Genomic DNA, 15,547 nt, shown 5'->3' with positions numbered 1-15,547 from the left:
TTGTGGGGATGTACGGAATGGCAATCGTTTTTGACATAATAATGGAACATTTTAGAATAATTTTCGCTAAGTTTTGTGCCCCGAAAGGACGTGACTTTTTTTTAAAAAATTGCCTGAGCGGCATCATGCAGCAGACGACACGGCGACGTCACACCATTCACGTGACCCGCTCCGGCCAACCCGAAAAGCCCATCTCCGCTGCGAGCAAAAATCGTCTGCTTCAAACGCCATTGCCTTGGAAATTGCCTTCTCAAAATTTGCACACGCATCCGATATTATTAAAACTTTGATAAAATGTTTAGTGCTTTACTAAATTCATGACAGACTAGTTTTGAAAAGTGTGAACTCGGCGTTCATTTTTTAATCAGCCGTGTTGAGTCGATCTCCATGTATTCTCCCATAGGGCTGGCCGCCTCCTGGAACCCTGAGTACCACGTGACTCGCGCCGATCCGCTCTGTCGGCCATGTTGTCGGCAAAACACGGAGTTCAAAGGATTGCGCTACTCTGCTCCGTAGGAGCTATATAGTGCTCTAGTGGTGGCGACCGCACAGCGTGTTTTTTGCCGGTTTTTTGTCTCGTGTCTCGAAATGATGTAGGGTAGGTGGCGCAAACTACCGCCTAAAACAAAAATTACCGTTGTATGTTTCTAGATACAGAATGTTTCGGATATTTCCAACGAGGTAGGAATATTTACAATTCATCCATTCATTCTGAACAGTTCACCCGGTTCACCGTCCACCGGGCTAGTCGCCGGGGGGAATCGGCGGCTGGCATAGGAGGTGAGAGGAAGGCGGAAACTTGCTTAAAAATGTTCGTAGACAATCTTGGTTTTGCGGCAATGTCTTAAGGGGGGGGGGGGGGGGGGTAGCTTTGGGCGCACATGGTCGTTTTCAGGGTGCTTCGTTTACAGCCCAGCTGACGAGGCGGTGGAAGCTGTTGCTCTTTGGACTAGTCGAGTGTCGTTCTTGCTGAACGTGATCACGCTTCCCACCTTCGCTGAGATTGGAATCGGGTTGGTCCGGCGAGCCAGTTAGTGGAGCTAATCTGCGGGCTAGTTCGTGGTTTCCACCACCTTGTCAGCCGAGTGGGAAGCGACAGTTGCCTTCCGCCGTGCTTTGACTGCGCGTGCACGCTCCAAGCTCACGAGACGGGACAAAAAAACTTCGTCGTTCTCATCCTGCCAGTGGTGTCCCTTGACGGACTTTGGTTCTCGACTGGGCGCCAGCCTAGCACACCGGAAGCAGTCGGAAAGTTGTTCATTTCCAATGGTGGGCTTGAGCCGAGTTGTTCCGAGTGCATGCCGATGGCGAGCACAAACTTACACGAGTGTGGGCCCGCGGCTCTCTCTAAATGAGGAATGCATTCCACACCACACAGATCGCTGCGATTGACAAATGACGAATGGAAGTCTTTCCTGAGCATGCGTTGTGAACGGAAGTGAGCATGCACTGCGAACGACGCTTTCAAATATGTCATCTAGCGAATACTCTTTACGGAAAAGGCGCTACTGAGCTTTCTGGTTGCCTGTCGGAAAGTCCCCGGGTGAATTAGTCGCCATGGCGTGCCAGGTGCCCTTTGTCGGTTAGGCCCATGATGCTTGAAAATGTACTTTTTTCGTCCAGTAAATGCCACCCCCATCGACGAGCCTGGTGCCCCAAGGTGCTCGGTGTCCGACTAACAATGTGCATGTGAATGGGCAGAGTTCCTGACCATCTCGGCAGGCATGGACTTGGAGTGCCACGAGGAGGCACCCATGGTGGTGATAAACCACCATGTGGGCACTGAAAGCCAAGGGGGCAGCGTGGCTCTCTCCGAGGAGGTGCGCCGTCTCCTGGTGAGTGAGGATCCTGGCTCAGGTGCACGCAATCTCTGGCTCTCCTTCCCTTGCACCTTCTTCTTGCCTTTGTTGGTGCATTGCTTCGGGAATTTCGGCACGGAGTCAAAGCGCCCCTTTCTCCGGCACATGTGTTCCCCTCCTCACTCCGGGTTTCCACCGATCATGGCACCACTTGTGTCACGTGGTGTGATAAAACGCTGCATGACGTCACGCGACATTGCATTCTGTGACACGGTGTTATGTACGATGCGACACTGTGTCAGTTATATACCGATTCAGGCTTTCCTTCTAAGCAGTTTCCGCTTAATTTGGTGGAGCAGTTTTGCTGCTAAATTTAGCTATTGAGGTTCGGACAAACAAGCAATGTTATGAATTGTTGGACTTCATTTAAAAATTTGAGCGCTCTTTTGATCTACCACAGAAACATCCCGTATGATGCAGACTGATTAGTGCTGTACCACGCTTGACCTCCTAACATCATTCGACAGTGGATGTCATGTGACGTGACCCTGTGAAACATCCCCGTAGCATCCACGCTTGACCTCCTAAGATCACATGACGGTGTGATGTCATGTGACATTACAGTGTCGAGTGGTGGTTTCACATAACACCACATCATCTGGTACAGTGCCATGTGATGCTGCAACGTCTGGTGACATTGTGACGTCGCACAACCCCACGTCCCACAGTGTGATAACCTCGCATGGTGTTGTGCTACACTGCAACTTGACGCCCAATGTTACTGGCTCTGTTGACGACGACATCGTGCGACACCGCGACTTTGGACCATGACTCGTGCAACATAATGGAGACGTCGGGCGACCCTACAACGTCGCACTTAGACGCCGAGTAGATCGGCGTGGCCCGGCACACGTTAGTCATATGACCGGCAGTGGCACCAGTCACATGACCACAATGACGCATCGTGGCGTCCCGTGGTTCACCTTATTGCCGTCGTACGTAATTTTAAACCGGTACGTTCCACGCTGTCGTTCGTTCAGCTATTGTGCGGAGGTTCAGACCTTCTAGCAATCAACGCATGACTTTCGAAAGGGGTCTACTATGTGTTACTGGTTCTCAAAGGAGAAGCACGTTTCTATGCAACCGCCGTTGCTTGCTTTGGCTCTGAAGCGCAGCTTCTTCCGACAGGAGTCTTCAGATCCCGACAGACCGACGGTGGTGTTGGTGCAGTCGCCGCCGTCTCCTCTTCCCTGGGCGGGCGACGTGGTGGCCCCCCCCGTCGAGGCGGGTTCACCCCCGGGTGGGCGGCCGGACCACATGCGCTTCAGGTGCAGCAGCATCTGGGTGGGCTCCCACAAGTCGGCGGCGGGACGCTACTGGGTGACGGTCACCGGGGCGGGCTTCGAGTTTCCCATGCGCACGGTGTACAGTGGTGAGCGGTCTTTCGCGGAGCTTTCGAGGCCGGCTCTCGTCCCGGTTGCAGCCGTAGACCGCGGGACCCCACCGGGCGTACGACCTCAGTCCGTGGGAGGCAGCACGAGGCCGCTCGTGCAGACGCTCCGCCAAAGTTCCCAAGATGCACGGCGGCAGCGTCGCGAAACAGGCCGGCAAGGTCGGTCCGTTGCGACGAGACGGCGGAATCTCGCGCTTCTCGTCTCCTTCAACTTTGTGCACGAGCTTGATGCGAATTAACTGTGGCGCATCGAAAACATGTTCTCAAAATGGCAATGTCACGTCGTTGGAGGTCACAATCTCGGCAGTTGGTTGAACGAGTCCCGTCAAAGAATAGGAGCAAATGCGAGCTTTGCCATTGTCCTGGCATCCCAGTTCCTGGCTGCTTGAGCTTCCACACACTGTGAAGCTGCAGAGCGACCCGCAGCAAAACGGGGGTCTGCCGATTCCACCTCTGCCATTGCACCGCTGCCAGGATTGCAACGAGCAATAGCGTGGCACTTCTATGATGTCATTAGGCAGAAATGGGAGGACCGTGATTGAGGACGTGTCAAATGCGCCAGTCGGCGATGCTTTCCAGGCGCCAGATATTGGTGAACTTGCACGCAGGGCGTCATATTCCTCGTCAAAGCACTGCACTCGCTACGGGGAACGCAGGTGGTGCATTGCAAATTCATAAAATGGAGGGGGCGTTTTTGGGAATGAGCATTTCCCGAGACTTGTCCGGCATTTCTCAAGTTGGTGCACAATCTTTCTTAGCCTCATCGTGATCCATTAAAGTTTGACATAGTTTGTACCGTTTGTGTGTTCTTTCACTAACACCTAACAAACTGGACATGTTGGCCATTGCGCACTCATTTTACAGCTTTGGCAGTGGGCCGTTATGGCTGTCAAGTATAGTTTCTGCGAGGCCTTATTTTCCTTGGCGCGGACACCATTACTTGGCATTGTAATAAAGTTACGCAAGCTGAGTTATTCATTTCGAAGCATTAGGGCCATCATTGTCGAACCTCTCGGTCGTCGACATCTCCGCTCTGCCGGTCGCACTGTGGTCGGCGACCGCAGTTCGACCGGGAGGTGCTCCGTCATGTGCAGCCAAAGCTTGGTGCGAGGCAGTGAGAGCGGAGCATCTGCTGGATCCTTAAACCCTCGTCGATTATACAGTTTCTAAGCTGGCGAGAAAGATATGATAATAATACTTAATTATTCTCAGAAACTCTAATCTTCGTAGGAGGTCATTCGTAGAATGTGCACGACGCACAAATAGGAAAACGATACGGTAACGACGAGTAAATGAAAGTTCAGAGTTGACGTTCAAAATATGCTTGTAAAAGTATCTAGAGACTCGTTTGGTGGAGAATGATTTGGGTGCAATTCCCTCCTAGAACCGGGATAGTGCCTGCTGAAGCCTAGAGGCACATAACAGCTAACAGATAACCACAATTGGGCTCATCCTTTGGTGGGCTTTCGTCGGTCCCGAAGTGTCCCCTGTCTTGCAACCCTGTGCAGAGTGGAGGGAAGTGAGCCTCAGCCTGGGCGTGGCGGACGTGACGGAGGTGCTGGGCCACCTGTCGTGCGACATGGCCGTGCTCTACGTGACCACCACCCCCGAGTGTGCATGCTCGCTCAGAGAGAAGCTGGGCACGTCGCACAACGTGCCGCACTACTTTGACCCCGGCAGCACGGGCAAGTTTCTCGCCGGCGGGGCACGAGCTTTGCTTCGACGGACCCTTTGCCGGTCACTGCTCGCTTCCGTCTTTCTCTGGACAAGTTTTTAGAGGGATTAACGGGGACTACCTCTTTTGCTCGTTTGGGTCTCGCCACCTGACGTCCCGGGGTTGTGCAATGTGTCGGCGCCTCAGTACCTCTCACGCGATGGGAAGTCACAGTTTTTCCGCTGTATTTAGCAAGGAAATGTCTCGACTAAGTTCCAGTAGAAAGAGACTTCCAAAAACCCCACCGAGCGCTGTCGCACCACTCTCGCATTAAGGGGGGCACCAATCAAAAAAGTCGACTTCTTTGCTTGGTTGCTTGGTTTCAGTCATATTTGCAGTAAAAGTTTATATGAATGGCAAGACCACCCCTGCCAAATTTCATTGTCCTATGTCAATTCCGAAGGTTGTTACGGATGTTACAATATGCGAGTCGGTCTGTTTGCTTAAAAACAACGTCAATTTTAAATAAAATAAAAATTTGTGACTCGCACGTTTAATATAGTCTTAGGAAGACCAATAGCACATATCCAGCTAGTTATTTTACTATACAGCCGAACCCGTTTATAACAAACGGAAGGAAATGCTATGATCAGTTCGATCGATATAGCTAGTAATTTGATACAGCAAAAACCATTTACAACAAACTTCGGCGATGCGTTCGTTGAAAGGCGCGAGCTTCTTTTTCTTTCTCATCTCTTCGCTTCCGCCTCGTAACAATGCGCTAAAGGTTTTGTTTTTTTATTTTTTTTTGTATGCATGCATTTTGTTCTTTTAGCTTCCCCTTTTGAATCGCATCTCTTTGTGTGCGACCGTTTTGGGATAAAGTTTTTTCTGTGCGTGTGTGCAGAGGGTATTTCTAGCCCCTTCTGGATCACTTCTCTTTGCTCAATTTGGCTCGCAATTTGAGCTCTTGGAATTATCTTTCCCACTTTTTTGGGCGGGAGAAGGGACATGCTACAACTGTTTGTGCGTTTTTGGCAGCCTTTCCGGGCCTTTGATATAGCCAATATGTTGTTCGTTATAAAAAGTACCTTTTGCACACATTTTTATTGAAATTTTCCGTGAGTTCGATATCGACAATAATTCGCAGTACGTGGGTTTGTTGTAAACGGGTTTCACTGTATTGCATTGTTCTTGATAAGTATAATTCCGTAAGAATATTAACATTTTTTTTTTCATGTATGCACTTTTTTACAAAAAAAAGTTTTTTTAGCATAAAAGAGTGTTAAAGTAGAAAAACTAACCAACCAGGCATGTTCCTCACATGATCCTATCCTGGAAAACCACCCAAGAATAATTCTCTTTTGTGTTATAGGAAAACAATAGTTTTCCTACAGTGAAATTTATGCCAAAAAGTGGAACATAGAAAAATGCGTTCAAGGTGCTTCAACCTCTACCTTTTTTTTAATCAGTGGGTCAAAAATAATTTATAAAACTTACACTATGCAGTGTAAACCAGGGATGGGCAGTATTTCAAATACAAGTATTTGAAATACGTATTTCAAATACTTTGTGTATTTTGCATTTGTATTTAATTACAAACGTGGGTATTTCAAATACAATTGTAATTAAATACAATTTTGTGGGCGAAAATACATCCCTCAAATTTATTGTCACTGTCCAGAGCAGGAAGAAAACTACATTCTGCATCGAATGCAGTGTCTTTCAATCAAGCACAAGCGTTTAGTGACTTTGTGATGACGCTGCTAGTCCAGGGCAAGTGATGAAATTGATGTTCACAGGCAGACTGGCTACATTAGTGCCTGTGACAACTTGCCATGCTTTCCCTATTGCGCCATAAACCCACAAAATCTCTCTCTTTCTCTCTTGCCATGCTTTCCAGCCTGATTTCCATCCATATTTTTGCCTGGAACATTCTAAATGCGCGGGTCGTCCAGATTTTCGTAACTGGTGCGAGTTGCAACAATAAACAATTCTCTAGCTAGTGCTGTGCGTCTTGGTCGTCTCGGTTTTTTGTTGGTCTATACCAAAATGTAATAGACAAAAAAAAGCTGCTTGAAGCTCTCTATTTTTTCCCTTATTACGTCCGAGCTGATTACATTTTTTTGTGATTATATTTCTATTACGTTACCAGAGCCTCGCACACTACCTCCCGAGTGTGCGATGCAAAATTAAAATGAACCCGTTGCAGGTGTCCTAAAGTCGCTGACGGAAATTTTGAGGAATGTATTTGGAGGAGACCAAGTACATTTGGTTGTATTTGTATCTTGTACTTAAAGGGCAACTCCGCTTCATTTTTGGTATTGAAAAAACAATGCAGTCCTCTTCAGTATCGCCTAGGACGACCACACATAAAATATTACGACGCAGTTCTATCTAAATGTTTCTTAAACGGTCCGGCAAACTTTGCAACTCGCCAAGTTGCCGAAATCGGCTGACTCAAGCGGGCGAATTCAGGCGCAACCAACAGCGCAGTCAAGGCTACGGCATGGGCGGAGCCAACATTGAGCTAAACGTCATCATCATGGCCCCCTTTTGCTTGTTTTTACTTCTTCGAGATCGAGCGTAGCGCATGACGTCAGCAACGTTGTCTCTCGTCGCTCAGCGGTGTCCACGTGATTGGCGTACGCGCCTGCGCAGCGCGCTTCTTGGGAGCAGACCAACCGCCCGCCGTGGTCCCGCCGTTGCCGCCGTCTTCCGCGTCACAACCACCGTCGTCGTCTCACCGTTTGTGATTATTGCCTCTCGGAGTTTCGTCCACACCATGGACACCACGTGCGCAGAGTCGCAGACTTATGCCGCAGTTGTGCAGACGTCGTCGAGTGCCGTAGACACCAAAACGTGGCGAAGAGTGCGGTGCAGACGACACTCGCGCCTGCCGCACGCCCGCCCCCATCCCGCCCATCATTGGGCCGAGGATCACGTGACATCTCGTACCCTGTGATGGCCATGTACTTGGCGGGTCCGAGGCCAATGTTGCCGGACGGAGCCGAAGTTCCGATTTCCGCTCGTGTTTAAAATTAGATTTAAAATTATATATCCCATTTTTCGCGAAGCAAACGATGTAGTGTCTTTTACTAGGGCTTTTTAATTCGAAATCACTCATTATCCCGAAATCTTCGGAATTGAGCGGAGTTGCCCTTTAAATGCTTTTTTAAAAATGTAATTAGATTTGTAACTAAGACATTTTTTATGAAGTATTTTGTATTTGTATTTCTCTACAAATTTGCATGTATTTTGCCCGTCCCTGGTGTAAACTAATGAAACTTTCTGAGAATGTTCTTTAGATGTTGGTGGATGTAAATATAGGAAGCGAGCAAGCCGGCCGTGTCGCGGCGGTCGCCTATTGTTCGCTGCGACCTAGCGGCAGTCGCCGCAGGAACATCGGGGAGCAATGGCGACGAACAGCACGGCGGGCAGTGTCCCCGTCGTGATTACGAAGGAATTTAAGGCAGTTACGAATTCGGAAAGTTCCTTCGGTAGCCAGTGCCGTTGGCGCAGAATCATCAAGAAGTAATAGCAACGAACACCACTGAGGACAGTGGGCGATTACGAATCCGGAAAGCTTCTTCGGTAGCGGGTGCAGAATCATCGGTGGGAAGCAATGGCGATGAGCAGCACAGCGGACAGTGTTCCCGGGGTGATTACGACGGGGTTTAAGGCGGCTACAAATCCAGAAAGCTTTAATCTGGCCGCGTGTACGACGTGAAGGAGGTCCGTTTCGACGGACAAGTGGATGTCACGGAGCGCCGTACTCCGCTAACAAAATTAAGCGCACCCACAAAAAATGTAGTTGGCGTTGAGTGGACTGTAATTATGTATGTTTATTTATGAATCAGCTTGACAATAACTAGGCGATTTTTTCCGTGCCGTTCTGCGATTCCCACTGTAGGCTGATGGAAACATTCAAGGGTAGGCTTAGGTGGGCGACCGCATTCCGCTTCTCGATTCCGGTGAAGCATTTGCTGCATACTTTAGAGTTTGCCGTCGGTGCTGTTCCATCGTCGCTAGAATAGAAAAAAAAATTAATTGTATTATTCGTCAGCAGCTTAAATAAAGTGCGAACTGGAAGGTAAGAAGTGCTACTAACCTGTATGGACGCACAAGTCTCACCCAGGTGGCGCAGTGCTCCGCCTCGTACGGCTTCGAAGGGACGATGTAGTATACTTTGTGCTGTGTGCGATCTTGCACGTACTGTTGCAGCCGACCACGCAGCAATTGTTGCGGCTTTCTTGGTGCGGAATAGCCATCTCAGAAATTACAGCGCTAACCCACTACAACTGCTACAACGCACAACCAATGCAGCGACTGGCAGAAGCTCCCCGATGCCATGGACCCGTTTGCCACTAAGGGCGCCCGGGTCGGGGCTTGAATTAGATGCGCACGGTTCCTATGACATTTTTCAAAATCAACTTTTTTTGCAGAAATTTTGTTTTTTTGGGGGTAATGTCCCCCCGTTAAACAGAATGTCTAAGCCAGGAGATTTTTTTTCTGGGCACTTTTTTTGTTTCGCGAGAACGCTTTGAGGATTTAAAGCTTTGAGCCTTCCCCAGACTTTCTTGGTCCCCAATTTCAAGATTGACGGCACATACGTGTGCAGTGTTAGAGCAGGATTTAAGCGGCTGTTATCCTAAAATCCGTGCTGTTAAATGAGCCAAAATATTTTTTTTCCTGCACATGCTTTCTTTATTTACGTCACACTTTCACGAAAAACAAGGCTCTTGACCATGAAGATGTGGGACAGAAACTTTGGCTAGTTTTAAACACACTGTGTCCACTCGCCAAGCTGGGGAACGGGTATGGCACGTTTAAAACGGTTTTAAAGACTGCCTTTGTTTGTAGGACTGGCCACGTCGCTGCAACAATTCCGCGGGCCTTGGGTTTTGTCGCCATTGCAGCGCTGCTACCAGAGCATTTGAAAAAGTGGTTGTCTGGCCGTACGAGTAGGGACGTAGGCGGATGAGACATATCTCTACACTGTCGAGCAAACGAGGCTTGCTGCCTGGAGAACAGAAACTGAAATTTATGATGCAAACTGGATCTCTTGTACAGACGAACGGTATCAGAGGATAGCATTCCTGCCAGACCCAGCGCTGACGAACCAACAGAAGTACTTCCTCCAGAGGATCTTCCCGGCCCGCCTGCTGAAGGAGATTGACCAGAAGTCGGCCCTCAAGATCCTCGCCATGTCCGCCTCTGGGACTCCCCCGGTAACCTCCATACCACCCCACAGGATTATAAAGAAGCCCCAGGCAGGATATCAAACTCGGGTTTTCATATTTGCTTTCTTTACAGGTTAACAACTGTCGTGGGTTACATGAAGATTCAGGATTAATAGACCCTCGCTCTAAGTGAGATCCAAACACAAAAGACGGGAAAGACACTCGAAAGTATGATTACCGTAAAGTTCCGAAAGAGCGCCCGCCCAAAATGAAGAGATAAATGGTGAGAAACATGGGGTGGGCTATCTTTGGGGACGCCACAGCAAAACTTGATCCACAACCAGCTAAAAACCACGGGATGCCGGAACTGATACGGCAGATCGCGGACACCGCAAATTTCCGTCTCACGATGCGATAAACACGCGGGAATTCGCTACAAACTCCTGTGTCACGGGAAAGGATACTGCAGGTTGCGGACGCAGCAGATTCGTGTTTCACGGTGCTAAGGATCCGCGGAAATCCCCTGAGAACTTGTATCTTACGGGAACGAATACTGCAAATCGCGGACGCAGCAGATACAAGTTTTATGATGCAATGAACACGCGGGAACCCGCTACAAGCTTGTCCGTCACGGGAACCGATGCCGCGCCCGCAGATCGCGAACAAAAAGGCAGGAATCGGCTACAAACTCGTATGTTACGGGAACAAATACCGCAGATCGCGAATGCAGCAGAATCATATTTTACGATGCAATATACACGCGGGATCAACTCTCGAGATCGCGCAAGCAGATCGCGGACAGAAACGCGGCAATCCACTAAAAACTTTATGTCACGTGAACGGATACCACAGATTGCGGAAGCAGCAGATTCGCATTTCACAGTGCAACAAACTCGTGGGAACAACTCGTGTGTTACGGGAGCCGATATCGCATGCACAGATCGCGGACAGAAACGCGGGAACCCGCTATGAACTTGCTTGTCAGATTTGCCGGTACAGCAAATTGCGCGGTTGATGCAGTTCGGACATTGCGTGACGTCTGACGGGAATCGGGGAGCGGGCGATGTTTCGGTATTTTTATGTTGCAGATATTTGGCGAGAAAACGGGATGGGCGATCTCTCGGGGGCGGGCATTCTCTAGGAACTTTACGGTAGACTACAACTTTTTTTGTGTGTGTTCAGATGTCATGCAATTTAGCTGTACTGGAGACTGTTTGGCTGTCCTTCTCTTGCCTCAGTCTGGGGGTTCTTGATAATTATGATAAATTTACATTAGCTCATTTGCATTCTTACTTTCTACTGTTGCCTTATTTGTTTCTTCAGCCGGGAGCAATACGATGAGTTCCTTCGGTTGAAACACTCCTACTCTGACACCTTCTATTTCCAACGGTCACTCGATTAAAGCGCCGCAGCTTTTGTACGCCGTGGGGTGTCTTCACGGCTAGAGTCCAGAGGGCAGCCATAGCCCGTGACAAAGATGCTGCTTGCATCAGCTGGAGACAAACGTTTTAAGGTGGTTGAGCTTCTCCTGACAGGCTTCTATGGGAATTTGCCAACTAACAGTATCTAGTGATGTTGGCTATGTCTTTCAGTGAGGGCTGTTATGGGGTCCCCATCGTTTTGTCGAAGCACGTTTGGTGGAAACATGTTTCGCAGACAACTTTTCGTGGATACACGTTTCATGGACACACAATCAGTCGACACTAACGTTTCATTGACACTCGTTATGCGAATTGCACGCTGTATAGGGATATTTCGTTGCGCGTGTTAACCTACCTGGCCCAACTGTTCACGCGGTGACGGTCTGCGGCGGCTCATTACAAAAGGAGTTAATCAAACATAGTTCCAGGCTCTTCCCCCCGCCTGAAATGAAGTCCGTCGTAGTTGTAGTTGTCCTCGACGTAGAGCACAGGGCATCCGTCGTCGACGTTGCAAAATCCTAGAACATGATCACCTGGTGCCCGCGGGATTTGGTCCCGGGTCCTTTCGTTTAGGGCGAGGCCGACTTTTGTAGCACTCGTTGCCGACGGCAGGCGCTCTCCGGAAAAATAGAAAGAGATGGCCAATGACGAAACGCCATCTTATTGCCGTCGATGCCAAAAGTTTGTGCAGGGAGACATGCTCCAGAATAAAAAGAAACAAACACGTTGGGAACAAAAAGGTCGACGTCGTCGTCTGTGGATTGCCGAGCCGCCCGAAGCGGCGCATCCACCGAAGCTTGACGAGAACGGTGCAAAGCGGCAGACGTCTCAGCATTGCCGCGTGCTTGCGTCACTCATAGTGGGACGCCAAAAGACGCGCCAACGGCGACGGGTCTCGCCATTCGTCGCAGGTACGACGGTGAGACGTCGCAAAAACGAAACCAATCGAGACTCCGCCGCGAAGCATGTCGAGACCCTGTGGAGCACGTAAACGATGCCCGACGACCTTGCCGTGACGTGTCGCACATATTACCACGACCGTGTAGGCCTTTTAGCGCTTGTCACCCAGGCGAAAAATGCTGTCACTGGGATGTGGACGCGTGCGCGGCGTCTCGTATTTCGTGGAAGAGAGCTGCCGCACATGCCCAGAACGTATTCCACAGCCCAGTAGACAAAAATGGTGGCACCCAGAAGGTGATCATTGCAAAGGTCTAAAGAGAATCTGTGCTGTGGGTTAATGCAGGACTGCTATATTTTTTCATTGTGGAATGTATTTTGCGGGGCGTTTTCTGCAAACAAGTGACACGTCGGGGGCATTACGGACGGTCAGAGTTCATATCAAGGTAATATTTAAAGCTTGAGCCCCGGTCCGGAGGGAAGAACGATTCTTATTCAAATGCAAACATGCTGTGGAGAGCGGCAGGTTTTTGGGTGAAAATACTATCTCAGACAAATAAAAACGGGTAACAAAAACAAAACGATAAAAAAATAATGCAATATTTAGAACAATTTAAAATGAATGAATAAAAATAGATAATAAATATAATAAAAAAAACAAGCGGGATGTGGTTTGTGCGGGAGTCATTCTGTGCTCCCCGGTCGGAAGAATCGAGCCTTTCTTGGTTTTGCTTTGTTTTCAGTGGCCTGGGTTTCTTTCGCATCTCAAGTTCGAACCTGACTGTCACGAAGCATTTTAGCTTTACACGTCCATTCTAAAAAAGCTGCGAAAGCTACTCTGGTGCGGTCTGCGTGGGTGAGCTATACGGCCAGGGCCACGCAATAGAGGGTACGAATCGTCACGGTGAACGGAATAATGATGTCAAGTTTGCCAATTAAATCTTTAAATAGTGATAATAAATGTACGGTTTCAATTAGGAACTTGTTGATCATCATCAAAAACCACTAGACCAGAAAGTCGTAGAAAGACTGAGCATGTGCGAAGTACGGTAGTGCACTGGAGTTTTCATTCGCGCAAGTGGCACGATCTGGTGCCGCAAAAACGTAGGCGACGAGAGGCGGAAAAACCGCGCGGGCACGTTCCTGCACCACCGGCCTTGTGTCCGTTTTGTGAGCCTTGGCGCGTGCCGGCGCGCTTCCCAGGCGCTCCGAGTCTTTCTAAAATTTACTAATGGCTTTTGATGCCATTCAGCGAGTTTCTAACTGGTACCACGTCTTCACCAATTAAACAGTTGATGTAGCAAATTTTAGTTGATTGGCCGAGACGCCCCGCGTTGTGTACCCCTGGCCACCTGCATGGACCGTGTTTGCTTAGATTTGGCGGCTTTTCTAAAAAGGAGTTTGTGAAGCCCTAAAACTGGGGTCGGCAACCTTTCTTGGGGGCTGGCCGTTTTGCCAGGAAGCCGACGAGAAGGAGGCCGGTTGACGAGTTGGGAAATGTGGTCCTTGAGTCTGCATGAAACGGCCTCGCGGGCCCTGGATTCCCTGCCCTGATTGAAACGCCCTGTCTTTAAACAGTCCGGCACGAGCTTTTTACCTTGGCTGACACTTGGGCATCTGGTGAGAGCGCAGCCAGAGTGCACTTAAAAGATCTTTGATTGCACAGGTGTCTGACAGTCTTCAATAAAAGCTTTTTAAAAAAGGATGGGGGTCTTCTTGAGCTCTTTTTAGTTGCTTTTAATGGTTGCTGCTAAATACTACTTTCTTTTCCACTCAAACTGCTTTAGGAAAGCGGACTGACAACCGAAATTTTTAGCAAATGTTGTGTTCTTCACGTTTAAGGTGTAGGTTGTATTTCTCGGGTCGCTTTCATTTTTGTGCCACGTTTGGAAAGAACTGCGACCTTTAAAAAGTGTTTTTTTTTCTCTGTACCTTCACTGCAGTTTGTTTTTTGCTTACTATGTAGCTTGTTGGAAATTTCACTGGCTTCGTGTTGAGTTTGTGTGCCGTATTTTCTGGACTAGAGCCCAGTCAGCAAAAGCAAATTTCATTCTCTCATACGTAGCACACCTGGATAAATGCCTGCTTGAGCTCACAAGTCAACATTTACATACTCTGCGGCTTACAAAATCCATTGCATCATAATGAACGATCGAGAACAATGTTTGTATTCTGCAGAAGCGTCCACTTCATTCAAGTGCGCACTAGTAGCAGCGAAAGTGGCATATAAGGGGTAGTCTGCCCTTGTGGGTAGTCCCCACCACATAAAATTTCAACTTTTAGACATTTATAGCCTATAATCCAAAAAGCGTGGCATCTTTTCTCTCCTGTAGCAGCCCCAAAAGGCATTAGATAAATATAAAATATGAATGTGTACTTGCCGTTTTTCAGCTGCCCTCAACTCCCTGCTCGCCCATGAGGTTATCCCCGCAGGTAAGATTTTGTTTGGCAACTCTTTTCAATTTGGCAGCTTTGTGTAGTTTCCTCCACTCGGGAATTTCATAGTTAATATCGCATTGTGCGAAATTGTCTTCAACTCTGCAAAAATCGGAACATCCTTTCTGTCTTCTAGGTGCCCCCACTTTTCCGCCCACCTTTGATGGTGCCTTTGCAGGTGAGATATGTTTTGGCAGCTCTGTGCAGTTTGGTAATTGTTTCTAGTTTCTCGTACTATGACCAGCGGAAGTTTTGTTAAATTGCTTTTTGCAATATGGAGTTTTAAGTGTATACATATTAGACAAATGTACACTTGCTGTCTTGGTGCTAATGTTGCTTTTGCTTCTAGGCATGCATAGAGGCAACACTTTTTTATCGGAGTTCCCTCCGTCAGGTTGCTGGGCTCGTGAGTGAGCTTTTTTTTTTTTGTAGAAGCCCTTGGTTGCAACTGCAGAGAGCCCAAAAAAGAAATTTGGAGGCACTGGGAGAAAGGTGGGGAATGCCGGAAAATAAGACCTGCCGTCGTTCCTTACATTCACTCATCTCTCACAACTCGAAAGTGTTGTCAAGCACTACAACGTTCCGGCTGTAGAAGCTAAGAAGCTCTTTGCCTCGTGCGAAGAAGCCAGTGCTCCGGAGGGTGACGAGTGTAACAAACACGGGAACAAGTTCTTCAAGCGTAAAACCAGCGTCGGGTACGACAC

General features: G+C 48.6%; 1 protein-coding gene across 7 annotated transcripts in view; it reads left to right on the top strand.

Annotated features, from left to right (window-relative positions):
- Window positions 1-612: 612 nt before the first annotated feature.
- The window catches only part of LOC120849061, a 75,452-nt gene continuing 60,517 nt past the window's right edge, over window positions 613-15,547 (top strand). For 2 of the 7 annotated variants that reach the window (XM_042287982.1, XM_040221152.3), the window contains exons 1-7: window positions 613-780; window positions 1,702-1,835; window positions 2,988-3,231; window positions 4,761-4,937; window positions 9,980-10,137; window positions 14,799-14,840; window positions 14,980-15,021. In XM_042287982.1, coding sequence (XP_042143916.1) covers window positions 642-780; window positions 1,702-1,835; window positions 2,988-3,231; window positions 4,761-4,937; window positions 9,980-10,137; window positions 14,799-14,840; window positions 14,980-15,021 — 936 coding nt within the window. In that variant the 5' untranslated portion in view covers window positions 613-641. Of the gene's footprint in view, window positions 812-877; window positions 1,270-1,623; window positions 1,836-2,987; window positions 3,232-4,760; window positions 4,938-9,979; window positions 10,138-14,798; window positions 14,841-14,979; window positions 15,022-15,547 lie in introns of those variants that run through there. The other 5 variants (XM_040221155.3, XM_040221153.3, XM_040221157.2 and 2 more) reach the window with 5 other exon arrangements.

This window comes from Ixodes scapularis, unplaced genomic scaffold (genome assembly GCF_016920785.2).
Source record: "Ixodes scapularis isolate PalLabHiFi unplaced genomic scaffold, ASM1692078v2 ptg000802l_1__unscaffolded, whole genome shotgun sequence".
NCBI classification, from domain to species: Eukaryota; Metazoa; Arthropoda; class Arachnida; order Ixodida; family Ixodidae; genus Ixodes; species Ixodes scapularis.
Note: the sequence above shows the minus strand (reverse complement) of the source record. Positions and strands in the feature narration are given on the sequence as shown.